The sequence below is a fragment of the Globicephala melas genome, chromosome 15 (assembly GCF_963455315.2).
Source record: "Globicephala melas chromosome 15, mGloMel1.2, whole genome shotgun sequence".
In the NCBI taxonomy this organism is placed as follows: Eukaryota; Metazoa; Chordata; class Mammalia; order Artiodactyla; family Delphinidae; genus Globicephala; species Globicephala melas.
The window spans coordinates 39,156-55,143 of NC_083328.1; the positions used below are offsets into that span (position 1 = coordinate 39,156).

General features: G+C 59.8%; 1 protein-coding gene across 1 annotated transcript in view; it reads left to right on the plus strand.

Moving 5' to 3' along the window:
* The first annotated feature begins 5,331 nt into the window (after window positions 1-5,331).
* FAM20C (FAM20C golgi associated secretory pathway kinase) overlaps window positions 5,332-15,988 on the plus strand; it is a 36,584-nt gene continuing 25,927 nt past the window's right edge. The window contains exons 1-3 of the mRNA XM_030851083.3: window positions 5,332-7,265; window positions 9,001-9,176; window positions 14,313-14,391. Coding sequence (XP_030706943.1) covers window positions 6,649-7,265; window positions 9,001-9,176; window positions 14,313-14,391 — 872 coding nt within the window. The 5' untranslated portion in view covers window positions 5,332-6,648. The remainder of the gene's footprint in view (window positions 7,266-9,000; window positions 9,177-14,312; window positions 14,392-15,988) is intronic.

Genomic DNA, 15,988 nt, shown 5'->3' on the forward strand with positions numbered 1-15,988 from the left:
GAGTGCACTATGGTGCCAGCTGGACACCACAGCTGGGCCAATACAGCAAACAGTGCCCAGCCAGCACCCAGACCCCCAAGACCTGCACCAGGACGCCCTCACGAGGTCCATTTCTGCCCCAGGCGCTCTGGACGCTCTGCCCAGTAACTGTCCCCTTCTGCTCAATCTGCCAGACCCCCCACCCTACGGGGCCCTCGTGGAGCTCCCCCGCCCCACCCCACCATGCTCCCTGGGCAGGGAGATCTTACACCACCAGATTCTTACCACTCCGCCTTCTCCCCTGCTTTTCCTGAGGCCAGAGATGTGCAGGACCAGAACTCCTCCTCTAGCCACACCGCCCCTTAGCTGAGAGGCCTCTTTCTCTTCTCTTGTCTCTCCATCAGATTTCACAGCATTCTGACTCTCCCGCTGGTCTTTTCGAGGAAATGCCTTCTTATTTTGTTTGCCGTCTCCACGGTTGTTTGTTTTCTATGGAATTTGTTTTTGGTTTCTTCTGTAGGAATCCATTCCTTCTTTATTTGGGCTTATTTTACTGTTCTTTTCCTAGTTTCTCTAACTGAAAGCTTAGTTCGCTTACTTTTAGTCATTATCATTTTTTAACAAATGCGGTTATCACTCCAAGTTTCCTCTGAGTACCCCTTTGGTGGCATCCTACAGGTTTTAATAGGTGCCGTTCTCATTTGTGTTCTTTTTTTTTTTTCTTTTTTTGCGGTACACGGGCCTCTCACTGTTGTGGCCTGTCTCGTTGTAGAGCAGAGGCTCAGCGGCCATGGATCACGCTTCCCGGACCGGGGCACGAACCCGCGTCCCCTGCCTTGGCAGGCGGACTCTCAACCACTGCGCCACCAGGGAAGCCCTGTGTTCATTTTTAAATGGTCTAATTTGCCTTTTGGTTTCCTTCATAACCCCCAAATTATATAGAGCAGTGCTTTTATTTGTGGTATTAATTTCCAGGTAGAAATATTTTTAAAGCTTAGCTCTTTTTTATTAAACTGCACTGTGCTCAGTGAACAGACTGTAGATGACGTATGCATAAGTATCTGTATATATGCATATGGTATATATACGTACATACTCCATGAACCCTCTGTAGATTATATATGCTGATGTATCCGTATGTACATGTGTCTGTGCGCACACACACAGACACACACACATACTCAGTGAACAGACTGTAGATTTTCTTCCTTTGGAATTTCTTGACAATTTTCCTTGTAGTCAGTGGATGGTCAGTTTTTGGTGGCTATTCCATATATGATAGAAAATAACATATTATGTATTTGAGTGATACAAAATGTGCAAAGTAAAGTCAAGCTTTTTTATTGTTTAATTTGCTCATTTTTTTGGCATCTTGATCTGTCATTTTTAATTAGAACAAAGGGGCTCTATTTTCCAAAGACCCCTCAGGCTGTGTCTGTGAGGAAGAGGACAGGAGAATGAATGGGCCACAGCCTCAGCAGGAGGCACTCAGTGGGCTGGCTGGCGGGGCCAGTGGGGCCGGGTTCGTCCACAGGATGCTAACCCCACTGCACCGCCCCTCAGAGTCCCCCCCAAGCCCAGCACAGATAACACTGGTCTTATTGTCCCGCTCTCCTACGGAGGCGTCCCGCCTGCTAGTGGTCAGTGTAAATCCCTCTCTCCAGGCCCATTACCCCAACGGCCCCAAGTCCCAGGCAGGCGGGGGAGGGCAAGAATCTTTCCATGTTTTCTAGTTCCCCCTGACAAGGGTTAAAACCCCAAACCCCGTAACACCTGAGCACACGGGTGGATGCCCGCACCACCCCCCACCCCCCCACCCCCGCCCACTGCCCAGAGACAAACCTCCTCCACCAGCCCAGCTAGCCCAACCCCCAGCTCCCAGAATAGCCTGCGGCCAGGGCTGGCCTGTGGTAAACAGCCCAGGAGCCTCCCTGGTGGGTCTGGGATGAGTCATCCTTAGGAAAACACAGGGGTGGGACTGGGACCTGAGCTGGTGGGCGGGTCCCTCCAGGTCTCCTTCCTCCACTCCAGGCTGGACACAGGCCGGCCTGGTACAGAGGGGCTGCAGTGGGGAAGGCAGGCTTGGTGTCCCAGAAGGAGGAGGTATGGCAGCTTGCGGGCTATGCTGCTCCCCTTTCTACCCCCCCAACTCAGGAAGGAGGGTCCTGGGCCCTCCTGGAATGTTGCCCAGCCCTGCAGGACAACTGTCACCCTGCAGCTGTCGGCCCACAGGTCCTGGGACGGTCGTCCCCCTCCCGCCCCAACGCACGCTCGAACTTCACGGCGCAAGTCTCTTCCCAGCCTGTCCCAGGTTTCCAGGTGCCACTTCACAGGTGACACTGGATTAGGCTCCAGTGTGGTCCCGCACCCCTCCCATGACACCCACAAGCGAGTGTGTGCACTTCTCCCCTTCTGCACAAAGGCAGCCACTGCCCTGTTCTCCTGTCTCCAGTTGCCACAGGCAGCCCTTTCTGCTTGAAAAGACTAACAGAGCCCCCTGAGCCAGGCCCACTGGCGGCTCCCCACACCCTGGGGAGATTGTGGGTGGAAGGAGCCCCTGACACGTGGGAGAACCAGGGGCCCTAGACGGGGAAGAGGCAGGTGGCGTGTCCCCTGTGTCTGTCCCCAGGGACCTCACCTCTCTCTGCCTGGAACACTCCTCACTGGGAACCCCCATTTGTCCTCTGGCCCAGTCCCAGCACCTCCTGTGAGGTGCACCCACCCCTGCAGCCCCAGTATCCTCCTCCTGTCCTTGCAGGGCAGCTGCTGAGCCTCGAGCCGGGGCCTCACGTCGGATTTCCTTGCATAAGCCCAGGTGAGGTCACACGGTGGAGAAAGTGGCTCCTGTCCAGGATCCTCAACAAACACCAGGCTCGGCATCCAGGTGACCCCACTCAGGACCAGGGCCGGTCCTGCCGAGGACTCCAGCCCCACAGGCCTCCAAGTTGCTTGTTCCCTCCCATGCAGCTTTCTCGTCAAATGTCCTTTTCGCAGGGGCCGTCCCGTGTAAGTAGCAGTCCCCTCACCCAGAACATGCATTATTCCCTCTCTGTGGTACCAACTTTATTTTTCTACGTAATTCCTGGCAGCACCTGACATATTTAACACTGGTTTACTGGAGCGCCAGCCTTTGGGAGGAAAAAGCTCCCACTGCTGCTACTCCTCAGCCTTGGATGTGGCCGCATCTAACCTCCTGGTGCCCTTCCGGGAGTAACCCACCTGTCCTGGCCTCTGCCCAGGGACAGTACAGCAGAGGCCTAAGGGAGCCTCGGACCCTGTGCATTTGCGGGCATGTGTGTGTACCTGTGTGTGTGTCTCTGAGTGTGTGTGTGTATTTGTCTGTGGCTGTGCCTCTGTGTGTGCATGTGCATGTGTGTGTCTGTGCACGTCTGTGCGTGTGTGTGTATTTCCTTGGATGAGTCCATTAGGCCAAATCAAATTACTTCTCAGAGCAAAATACAAGGAACCGTTAGGCAGAAAGACCTGGCCAAGAGTTTTCCATACTCTGACCTCCTGTGGTGAGTGCTCTGTTTTCAAAGGCTTTTTCACGTCACCTTCGCCTGTTGACACCTGACCCCAAGTTGGATGGTGGCTTGTGGTCCCTTCTTTGGCACACGCCCCACATCTGAGCAGGGCACGGGTGTGAACAAGGCACTGATCTTTGTGGAGCATGTGCATTTTAGGGGATACGAACCATAAATGAGAACAGAAGACGGTACAGTATCTTCACACGGTGATGGCGTTGCTGGGAAAATAATTAGAGTGGCGGGATGAGAGGAAGTGGGGTGAGGCTAGTGAGACAATGATTTTCCAAGGTGATAGTTGAGATAAAGCAAGAACTGTGCACTGGAGCCATCTAGGGGTGGGGTCCAAATAATATATGTCCCAAGAGAATGATGGGGGTGGGGGGAGAGGTAACCTAAGTGCACAGGGGGCCCCAGTGAAGCCCCCACTCTTAATGTCCACGGTCCATGGGATCCGCCCACCCCACGGACACTGAACATGGGAGGCCTGGGTGGGTGGGTGGGGCGCTGGAGCCTACAGAACCCCCAGGCCGAGGCAGACGCCGTGGTGACCACAGACCTAAGCTCCTTCCTGCCGGGTTCCCCCTCCCCCAGATGGGGGTTGGTGCTTCTCAACCTCCATCTCAGTTTGCACAGCATCTCCTTGGCCTCTCTGAGTAAACCTTGTCCAAAGTTACCTCTTCTGCACACAAATGGTGCTGTCAGTGTGAGAGGGAGGGAGGGAGGAGCTCCATCTCCAGGGGATGAAAATGCCCCCAAATGCTCCATTTCCAGTCAAGTCCACCTTCACTCTCTCGTCCCCACCCACCCCCAGCCCTGGCCCCAACACATCCTCCAGATCCAGTTCCAGGAGGGCCCAGCCCTTCACTTACTTCAGATGGCCTCAGAAACATCTATTTCACTGACTTGCTGGGCTGGGACTCCCCTCCTTCACCCCAAGTATCTAATGGGCGCCTTCTGAATGTCAGGCACTGGGCCAGGCACTGAGATTCAATGGTGAGTCTCAGGGAAAATGGACCCTGAATCCATGCAAGAGAAAACTGCAGTCCTGAGAAGGCAGTACAGTGAGTCAATGGGAGACTAGGGGTCCCACCCCAGGGCTCCCACCAGAGACTGGCTCCCCTCAGTCCTGCCAGAGAGCCTTCGTCCTTGGAAACTTCAGCCCCTGAAGGGCAGGGGGCAGTGAGCCTGGTGGTAGGTGTGTTTGTGACGTCTCCTTTGGCCAGGTTCACTTACCTTCCCAACTATGACTTTAGGCCGAAATGCACATTAGTATTCCCTACTGGGGGGCTTCCCTGGTGGCGCAGTGGTTGAGAGTCCGCCTGCCAATGCAGGGGACACGGGTTCCCGCCCTGGTCCGCGAAGACTTCACATGCCACGGAGCAACTAAGCCCGTGCGCCACAACTCCTGAAGCACGTGCGCCTAGAGCCCGAACTCGGCAACAAAAGAAGCCACCGCAATGAGAAGCCCGCGCACCACAACAAAGAGTAGCCCCCGCTCTCCGTAACTGGAGAAAGCCCGCGCGCAGCAACAAAGACCTAACGCAGTCAAAAATAAATAAATAAAATTAATTAATTAAAAAAAAATTCCCTATTGCGGGCTGGGGGTCCAGAAGCTGTGTGGGCACAGAAGTACCACGCCCCTGGCTGTAGGTGGCCAATTCTGCGCATCTGGCGAGGCCAATTGATAGACACACACACACACACACGTCCCGCCCAAAGCGAGGGAGGTGCCGCCTCCCGCACACACCGGGCACCTCTCTGTGCCAAGCGAATTCTAACTGGGGCACCGGCACCGCCATAGTTAAGGCGCAGGCGTGGTCCCCTCGAGGTGGGATGGGGCCCCAGCGTGCAGGAGCCTCGCCCCGGTGCGGGCCTCCCCTCCGGATTTGGGCCAACGCTCCGCTCCTCTCATCGTCTCCCGCGGTGGCGACCCCAACGCCCCCTCCTCCTCCCCTTCGCCGGCAGCCTGGGGCGCGGCACCCGCCCAAGGCGGGGGCGTGGGGCATAAGGTCGCCGCCCAGAGGGAGCTCATCCGGCGGCGCAGACGCCCAGCGCCTCCGGGGAGGGACTTGGCCTGGGTTCTGGTCCTCGGCTTATCGGGGAGGAGCCGAGAGGCTGCAGCTGGCGGCGGCCTGCCCCGAGTGGGCCGAGGTCCTGGGCGCGGCAGCCAGGCCGGGGAGCCCTTCTCGGCAGAACCCGCAGCGCGGGATCAGCGCCGTCTGCTTTCCTGTCTTCTCTGGGCAAACCGCGGGAAGAAAGCGCCCTCTCTTTAGCGGGCCGGGAGCTGCAGAGCATCGCGGGGCGCGGCCGAGGGGAGGAGAAAACAGAGGGAGCAGCGTAGGCCCGGGCTCGCGGGGCTGCGGCTCCGCCAATCTGCGGGCGCTGACGCGGGGGGCGGCTCCGCGGCGCTCGGATATCTGACCGCCCGGGGAGAGGCTCGGCTGTGCGGGGGCTGCGCTCCGGCGACGGCCGGTGCACCTGCCCGGGGACTTCGCCGGACGCTCCGTGCGCCACCCCCCCGCTCCCGCCCCCTCCTCGGTCCCCGCGGCCCTGCGCCCTCATTCCCCTCCAGGTCCCCGCCTGCGGGCCGCAGCGTGAGAGAACCGAGCCCTGCCCGAAGGAGCCGCCCCTTCTCCGCCCGGCCGGCTCGGCGCCTAGCGCGGCCCACGGAGCAGCGCCAAGAGACTTCGCCGAGCCTCGGATCGGATTGCGCCGCGCGGTCGCCTCCACCCCCCACCCCAGGCCGCCGCGCCTTGGCCGAGATGGGCCTAAGTGTCCAGCCCCTGCGCGCCTGATGAGCGCGGCCGCGGCCCCGGAGACCCAAGCGGGCCGCTACGAGCGCGGGGCCTCCCCGAGCTGCGCCCCCAGCTTCGCGGACGAGGGCCGCTGGGCCCGGCCGGCTGAGGGCGCGGCCGCTCCGGAGAGGCGAGAGGGAGCGGCCCCGAAATGGCCCGGCGAGCGGGCGCTTTGGCGGTGGGCGCCCTACGCGTGGGACAGCCCCGGGACGAGTAGCTGGCCGACGCCAGATGGACCTTGATCCGCGCCGCGGCACCGCGTTCGTGCCAAGCCAAGACTAGAAGGGCACGGGCGGAGCGCGCTCTGGGGGCGCCCGGAGTTCCAGGCCCCGCTCGCCCGCCGGGCCATGAAGATGATCCTGGTGCGCAGATTCCGCGTGCTCATCCTGATGGCGTTCCTGGTGGCCTGCGCGCTGCACATCGTGCTGGATCTGCTGCCCAAGCTGGAGCGGAGCGGAGCGCAGCCCTCGGGGGAACCCGGCTGCTCCTGCGCGCAGCCCGCGGCCGAGGCGGCGGCACCCGGCTGGGCCCAGGCGCGCGGACGCCCGGGGGAGCCCCCGGCAGCAGCCTCCGCCGCCGGCGACGCGGGCTGGCCCAACAAGCACACACTGCGCATCCTGCAGGACTTCAGCTCCGACCCTTCCTCCAACCTCACGTCCCACTCGCTTGAGAAACTGCCACCCGCAGCCGAACCGGTCGAGGGCGCCTTGCCGGGGCAGGATCCCGGCGCCCTGCGACCCTTAGACCCCGGTCACCGGCCGCTGCTCAGAGGCCACGGGACGCGTGGACCTGTGCCGCCCCCCGGCCCGAGCGGGGACGGCTCCCTCCTGGCCAGGCTGTTCCAGCACCCACTGTACCAGGCAGCCATTCCGCCGCTAACGGAGGACGATGTCCTCTTCAACGTGAACAGCGACATCAGGTTCAACCCCAAGGCGGCGGCGGCGGCGGCGGAGAACCCAGACTGGTGAGTGGGGCTGCAGCTGCTGAGGTGGGTGCTGGCAGGCCCGACACCCAAGGCAGCCAAGCGCCCCTTGAGAATAAAGATCCTTGCACATCCAAGGCGCTGTGTAAAGAGGCTCAGGGTCAGAGACTCGCAGAGGGCGTGGACCCCAAGGCAGAGGCCCCAGGAAGGGGAGCTTTGTGGGGCGGGCAGCGTGCAGGCTCTGGGCACTGCCTTTGTCTCCAGAATGACTGCCTCCCTGAGAAGGGCTGCTGGGTGCTTTGGGAGCTGTTTCCTGTGGCCACTGACCTGGAAGGCAGACATGGCAGGCAGGAGCCGGGAAGAGTGAGTTCTGCATTTACAGGAAAGCAGTGCTGGCCTGCAAGGCCCTGGTCACTGGCTCACAAAGGGACTCAGGCAGTGAGTGAAGGCGCTTCCTTGGGAAGCCGCTGCCTGCAGGTGCTTTTGGCAGCACCGCTCTGCTGGACGTGTCGGGGAGGTCTGGAGAGGCCTCAGGAGCCTGGTAAACCAGTCCCTGGGAAAACATTAGCAGAGGGGCATGCTGGCGCCCATGAGGCATAACCAAGGGGTTCTCCCCCTGCCCAGGCTGCAAGGGGGTGACAGCTTCCTAAAAGGCGAGTAGCATCCCCCAGGAGCATCTCTTTAAACTGTCCTGCTTTAACCCCTCCCCCCCAGGCCCTCCTCAGCCACACAGATCAAAATAAGCAGATGCTGCTGCCCTGGGTGGTGAAATATTAACCAACAGCAAGGTCGCGATAAATAAGTACCTGCAAAGGTTACACAGGCAACAGAGGGGAAAGGCCAGGTTTCCAAAACATCTCATAAAATCCTTTCTCCTTTGCAGTTGGACCAGACCCAGTGTTTTCTGTCTAAACACACCAAGGTGTTTAGTGGCCTCTGAGCTTTGTCTGCTGGCCAGGTTCACGGAAACGCTCAGAAATTTGAGAGGCAGAGCCGTGTGCTAGGCCTGGGCCTCTTTGTAGGAGAGACAGAGCCCAGAGCCAGTGGTCAGTGATGGGGCCCTTGGGCAGCTTCTCGTAACCCATCGTGTCCATTGTGGGGCAGAACTTGGGGCTGAAAAGGCCTCACTTGCCGGTGAATTAGCGCTTAGACAAGTTCCGCTTTTCCCTCCAGCGGCAAACAGGGCCTGTCCTCCCCCAGACTGGCCCTTTGGCTCAAGAGACAAGGATGGGCCACGTTGGCAGCAGGTCCTCGATTTGGGCCTCGGCTGGAGTGAGTGCCACTTTCCTCTCTCCCCACCCACGGCTGCTTCCTGAAAATCAAATTTAGCCTCTTGAATCATTGCTGTCCCAAGGCAGAGCACCCAGCGAAGGCTTCCGCCAGACTGGGCTCATCTGCCCCCAGGAAGCCGGCAGCCCCTCGCACCCCAGGCTGACATCATGCTTGTCAGGTGTTTCAGTGACCCTGGGCCAGACGCGGCGGGGCTTCGCGCTGACGGTCTGGGTTTGGTCTGCTTTAGTTAGAGCTGTCTGTGGCGTCTCCCAAGGGTAAGTGAGAATTACAGGTCTTCAAATATATTATTAGCTGGTGGAACAAAGGCCACAGAGAAAGTGCGGACGTCGCAGGGCCCTGTTTGAGTAGAGGCGCCTCTGAGTAAATCCATGTTTGCTTGGCTCCAAAGTGAAAACCTTGGCATCGATGCCAACTCCCCCATCCATCTCGAGACCGTGCTGTTCTGTCCTTTCCCTGTTGACCTGGGTCACCTTCATTTGTGCAGGCCACACGAAGGTCCTGAGGATGAATTCCTACCCACAGGGGACACGGCCGTGGACTCCTATCCCAACTGGCTCAAATTCCACATCGGCATCAACCGCTATGAGTTGTACTCTCGACACAACCCAGCTGTGGAGGCCCTGCTGCGTGACCTCGGCGCCCAGAAGATCACCAGTGTTGGTAGGTGACCTCCCTGCCCGGCCAGCTCTCCTTGCTGGAGCCTCACCTCGCGGGCGAGTTATACTGGCAGCCTTCCCAGAGGAGGCGCCTGCAGGCCTTCGATGCTCTCAGTATTTGGGGGCAGCAGGAGGCCGTCTTCTGCTGTTGCAAGATGAGCATGGCGGGGCAATACGCCGCCCCCAGTCCTGTTGTTCTGCTGCAGGGGGTGCCCCACGGGTCCCCCCCGCGGCTTAAGAAGAGGCCCCCCGGCAGCTGCAGGGAGACGCCTTGGAGAGCTCGGCATCTTCTGGTTGTCTGGGGAGGCTCTGCCTCAGAGCCCACCTGGTGCTCCTGGGGTTCGTGTGGGCGGGGAGTGACTAGGGCTCAGCTCTACCCAGGGCGGAGCCCCATACGCGGAGTAGTTTGGAGGAGACGCCTCTGAGTTCTTTGGGATCTGCTGAATCAGAAGTTTCAGGGCATCCAGTTACTGGTTCCAGGAAGGTGTGCCGGCAGTGGTTTCTGAGCGTGGAGGTTTGACGCCATTGTTCTCGGGCCTGTAGGCAACTGTTTGTGAAGGTCCCGATGAGTCACTAATAGCTCCAAGGGCAGAGCGGGTGGGCAGAGGCCCTGGGTGGGAGGGCCAGTCCCAGGAGGCGCGAAGGGTGGAGGGAGGCCCCAGGAAGCACGCGTGCTGGGGGCAGGGGGTTCCAGGCACTGTCTTACTGGCGTCTGGGCCATCCTGAGGCTGAAGGGGCTCTGCCAACCTGGGCTGATGCCGGGGAGCCGGGAGTTGCCTGTGAGGCTGGCGCCCGGGTCTCCAGAGCGCTTTAGACGCTGTGCTGGGTGCTCCGCCCGGTGCTGAGCTGCTAGGCAGCACCCTTCTCCCTGGCATATGGTTGTTCACCCTGAGAGAGAACTCGCCGGGACACGACGGTGGTCTCCCCTCCTTCTTGCTGCCCAGGAGGAATCTGAGTGCCTCCCGGCCCCCAGCCCCACCCAGCCCTCCTCCTGTGCTGGAAGGCAATCCGTGCGGACGAAGAGGACTGCAAGGGAGAGGCCACAGCCGGGGCGTCCCCTTCTCTCCCGAGTAGACGAGGTTGTTCGAGAAACAGCCAATGCGATGACCGTTTGTCATCTGTTCAGTGGATTCTCTTGAGCACCTCCTGCATCCCAGGGCCCCTTTCTGGGCCGTGGGAGTTGGGGGTGAATCCAGCCTCAACAAGCTTCTGCTGCGTCCTGACCTGCACATGCCGATGGACAGATAAAGTCGAGAGTGATTACGAGGCGGCGACCTCCACCTGGGAGGACCAGGTCTTGAATGGGGCGAAGGCTTCCATGATGGAAGGCGGCAGGGAGCGTGGGCCTTTTGGAAAAATGACAACAGCATTTTAAAGGTGGGGTTTAGGGAAGTGCAGCATTCATGCTTGCAGGCTGCTGTCCGCCCCAGTCTCCCATTTGTCAAGTGGGCTCGGGCACGTTGCATCTTATTTCAAGAAGATGGACAGTGCACCCAGGCTTGTACAGTATTAACTCAGGCTTTGTGCAGGGTCTTGGTTAGAGGCAGGGCTGCAAGGATCCCACATGCCAGCCAGGCTCGCCATACCCCTCAGGGGACAGACAGCCTCCCAGCTCTCACTGGACGTTGCCCTGTGCAGAGAGCAGAGCCCAGGAGCCCAGGGAGCCGCCGGAGGCCGAGGACAGCCCTCGGGGGCTCACAGGCAGCTTTGCCCGCCCTGGGCACCCTCCTCCCCCATTCTCCCGGGGGCCTGGCCTTGGGGCACCCCCACCCCCTTTGGCTTGCTCTGCGCCTGGCAGGGTGACCTGGGGTGAGTGCCTGCCCATCTGTGTCCTGTGGGCTGTTTGAGCTGATCTCACCCACTGGACTACCCTGGCCTAGGTGGTCCTTCCTTGGGGCCGTGGGCCGGTCAGAGCCCTGGCTGACATTCACAGGTGCCTGACGAGTATGGGAAGGTTGACTTGGTGGGACCCCGGGTGTCATCACCCACAGCGAACAGCAGGCCTGGTGTGTCCCGGCTCCCCCAGTCACGAGTCAGCGTGACTCTGGGCAGATGGGTTAACTTCTGTGGGCCTCCCCACGTCTCCTGTGGATCACAGACGTGGTCATATCCTCGACCCTGTAATCTCCAGCTTGCAAATCTGAAATCATAACCCATTTGACAGCAAAACCCGACCCAACATGAACGGACATGGAGGCAAAGCCTAACATGAGAGACTGTTAAACCCTTGTTTTTCTCACTTGGAGTGAATGTTCCCATGGAGTGCATTTAATTCTGGGGTTCTCCCCCGACCCGCTCAGGGCTACAGGATCTGTGGGATGGATACACCACCTGCAACTCTTGTCATCTGAAATTTTCAAAACCCCTGAACACTTCTGCCCCAGAGATTTTGAAGACGAGCGTGGACCCATGAAACCTGCCTCCCAGGGCTGTTGAAAGGTGTTGGTGAGGAAGAGATGGGAGCAGAGGCTAGGCAGCGTCCCCGCTCGTTACCTGTGCGTGGGGCGGCCAGCACTGGGCAAGCTGGAGCCTGCTGAAGGCCTCCGCCGGACGCTCAGCCCCACTGTGTGCGGCTTTGTGCCTGGAGGGGCTCCCAGCAAGTTCACACTTGAGAGGAGGCCCCTCTTCCTGAGGAAGCAGGACATCTTCTCACCCGGAGCCCAGTGGAGCCCCCGGGAGCATGGCTGCAAGTGTCCAGGCCCAGGCTCCTGCTGGGTGGGGAGCAGGGGAGGGCTGGCCCGGCCAGGCTGCAGGCGTCCCCGGGGGTGTCTGCCCCCACATCCAGCTGGTCGTTTTTGTTGGACACCCAGCTGCTGAGACAGCAGCCTCTGACTGGGCCCTTAGCTTAGCAGAGCCACTGGGTGGGTCTGCAGACCGGGGTCCCTGGACAAGAGCTGTCTGCTGCTGGAGGCCCTGCCCCTGGCGCTGCTGTGGCCTGGGGGGTGTGCAGCCCTCGGAGGCCCCATGGGAGCCGGGAACCTGCCTTGGGAGTCAGGGTTCAACAGCGCCGTCCGTCCTTTTGAGCTTAAAGTGGAAGAAGAGCTAGAAATCCAGCCCGTCTCCTGACCCCACCCTGCAAATCGGGGGGCAGGCCTCCGGGAGGGCAGCCTTGCCCATGGTCAGCACATCTCCGCCCCCACCTCTGGGCTGTGTCTGGACCCAGATGGTCACTTCAGTCTTGGAACGTGAGCCCAGAAGTGGTGTGGCGATGAGAACAGGTCCTGCGAGGCCCCCGATGCTTTCCCTCAGAACAGCTCCGTCAAGGCGCCCCGTTCAGAACCCCTTGATCCACTCACAAAACTCATGTGGCCAGCGGAGATTTCTTTAGAGCTGGCCTCCCGGCTGCTTAGCAATGGCTATTAGCTGCCTTTAAAGAGGCTCAGGACCCTGAAGCCAGGCCTGCAGAGGCTTTGGCTGGGCCAGTGATAGTGTTGATAATTAAATCACTGTTGTGCACAATCATGGATGCAAAGAATAAATGACACAATTAACTACTCTGTACTTGGAGTTACTTAAAAAGAAGTCACTCAGCAGGAGAGGGTTCGGGCAGCCTCTGGCCTGAAGCACAGACCCCACAGTTGCTCATCCAGATCAGGGCAAAGCCCTGGGTGGTGCCGAGCAGTGGAGACGCGGCTCCACGGGACAGAAGTCCTGGGCGCTCACTCACCTGCTAGGACAGCAGCCCAGGGGGCCGGAGGGCCGCCCTGCCTAATAAGCGGGCTGCTCAGGAAGGTGGCTCTGGGCCCAGAAGGGCTACAGTCCCCCTCCTTCCCCGGGGAAACCACCGCATCGTGCTCCGCGTCAGTCCCCGGAGCCTGGCTCCACTGACCCGGAGGAAGGGAACTGAAAATGCCCGGTAAGCTGGACGCCCACGCCCAGGGCCAGAGGGGCCTTCGGTCATCCTGGAGGAGGGACAAAGGCCGCCCCAGGGGACCCGGAGAAGGCGGTGAATAGCTGAGGTCCTCCTTGTGTCTCTCCGCTGTCGGGTTGAAGGTCAAAAACAAAACCTGTGCGTTGCTGGCCCAGCTGCACCCCCGGCGCTTGCCTTCTCCATTTTGGACCGTTGGCAGCCACGGCCCCGGAATCCAGCAGGCGTGTGTTCCGACTGGGTTCCGTCTAAGTCCAGGGCGGGAGCTGGTTTCTACCTGGGGCAGTGCTGTGGTTTCCCTCGCAAGTAAGCAGAACTGCCCCATAAGGGTGAGCTGGAGGGTAGCAAATCACGGCGTCAGGCGTAGTCCAGGCCGGAAGCTGTTGCTTCTCGAACATCCTGGGGCCTGTGTCATGGCCTGAAGTCTGGGCTGCACCCCCAAGTTGGGCCGAGGACCCAGGCCAGGGCACAGGCTTACGTGGGGCAGGTGCCCACGGGGCTGGCCCCTCAGTGCCTGTAAATGGACGCACTCTCGCCTTTCTCCGTGGCGATGGGGTGGGTGGGGAGAACAGAGAACCCAGCGGCTCCTGGTGTCACATTCTCCAAACTTGAGCCGTCCTTGGGCCAGGCCTCACTTCTTCTGACCCTTAAATCAAGGCAGGGGCTGTGAAAACAGCTGGACCAGCGTCCTGACCGTGACCCCTAAGGACAGACGTTGGTCCTACTTCACAGATGAACTGGCCGAGGCCGAGGGCACAACGTCAGTGGCCCTGCTGGCGTCCCCGTGCTCACCCGAGTCCCCTGAGGCACCGACGAGTGGGTCTCAGCCCTGCCCCCAGCCGCATGGGGGAGGCTGGGTGGGTGTGGTGAGCCCCCTTCAACAGAGGGGGCCGAGGTCGGGGCAAGCGGAGACACCGTCTAGGGCGCCAGCTGGGGCCACCGCACACCCAACCCTCCAGCGTGGCAACCTCCCGCCACCTCTGCCGTAGGCCCATTTTCCCAGGCCCCGTCCACCCTCCTCAGCACGGCTCCTCCAGCCCCTGGTTGGCGCTTCCTGACCCTGAAACATCTGCCTGCCCCGGGCCTTGGTCCCGGACCCTCCCCACTCCACCGCCACGACCCTCACATTTGCACCCATACCCTGACCTAACCCCACAGCCTCAGGCCACCGCTACCCGGGGGTCCCCCCAGAGCCTGGAGCAGTGCATCATCAAGCTCACGGGCCTGCCCCAAGGCAGCAGGTGACCCTGTATTCTTTCCCTCCTGTTGCAGCCATGAAGTCGGGGGGCACACAACTCAAGCTCATCATGACCTTCCAGAACTACGGGCAAGCACTGTTCAAACCCATGAAGTAAGTGCCGGGCCGGTGGGGGTCAGGCGCGAGGGGCTGTGGTCGGGAGTGCGCAGGTCGTGTGATCTGTGTCTCAGCCTCTCAGCTCTGCTCTCCTCGCCCGAGAGCAGCCAGACTCTATGTCTGTGAATGCGCACAGCCGTGCCCGTAAAACTCTGTTTCTAAAACTAGTGGGTCAGCTGACTTGACCCCGATCCCTATTCTAGATGAAACAGAAACTGCTACCAAAATCAAAACGAATCCCTCAGTGGCCCCTGAAAACTGTGGGGCTGGTGGAGAAGGGACTACCCCGGAAATGAGCAGCTGTGGTCTGTGATGTCCACTCTGATGGTCCTGGGGCTTGCTTGTCCCGCATGGGCCCAGTTGTTTGCCATCTTTGGTTAGTTTCAAACAGGGCCTTTTTTTTTTTTTTTTAACATCTTTATTGGGGTATAATTGCTTTACAATGGTGTGTTAGTTTCTGCTTTATAACAAAGTGAATCAGTTATACATATACGTATGTTCCCATATCTCTTCCCTCTTGCGTCTCCCTCCCTCCCACCCTCCCTGTCCCACCCCTCCAGGCGATCACAAAGCACCGAGCTGATCTCCCTGTGCTATGCGGCTGCTTCCCACTAGCTATCTACCTTACCAAACAGGGCCTTTTTTGCACTGTTGAGACGGTTCATTGTTTTTAAAGCATGGGTTGCACCCCCAAAAGCCCATGAGGCCATTCAGGTCATGTGGGGCTGCTGGGCTGGGTGGGGACTGCGGCAAAGCTCCAGGGCATGGGCCCCCCCAGAAGGAGCAGCTATCCGTGACCAGGGCGGACGGCCAGCCTGGTTCACACAGGACAGAACCCCAACGTTCATGAGGGGTGATGTGGGCGAGGTGAGGCCTAGCTGCATGTGGGCTCCTTGGGGAAGGTTCTGGAGGGGAGGGGGCTCCTCATAGAACTTTCTGGCCACCGTGGGCTCCTCTGTGCCCTCTCAGATTGGAGCTTGAGTAGAGGGGCCCCTTCCAGGCCTCTTGATGTCGCAACAGTGAGTATGGAACTGTGTGGGGAGGAGGGTGTGCCAGGCGGGGTCGAGCTCAGATGTTGCATTGACGGCCAGGTGACAGGTGGGCCTGGACCCCTCCCTGGCAGGAAGCCAGGACGATAGCTGAAAACCACAATGTCTTTGTCGCCCCGTCGGCCACACAGGCCCCCCCCCGTCTCGGTGGTGTATTGTCCACAGTCCAGTAAGTCGTCTCCAGATGCGCCCAGAGCTATGTAAGTTGAAGATTCTGAATTAATTAGGTGGTAGTATTTTTCCTCTGAGATCTTGAAGGATGTATGCTGAGAGGGTCTAGAGAGGAACAGCCCTGAGGTGGAGGTAGAGCCTGGGGGGCCCGCAAAGTGTAATTTACGTGGTTTGTGCACGACCATTTAAAGTTGTTTTTTTTAAAATTTATTTACTTTATTTATTTTTATTTTTGGCTACGTTGGGTCTTCGTTGCTGTGCGCGGGCTCTAGGCGCGTGCGGGCTTCAGTAGTTGTGGCTCACGGGCTCTAGGGTGCGGGCTTCGGTAGTTGTGGTGCGCGGGCCTAGTTGTTCCGCGGCATGTGGGATCTTCC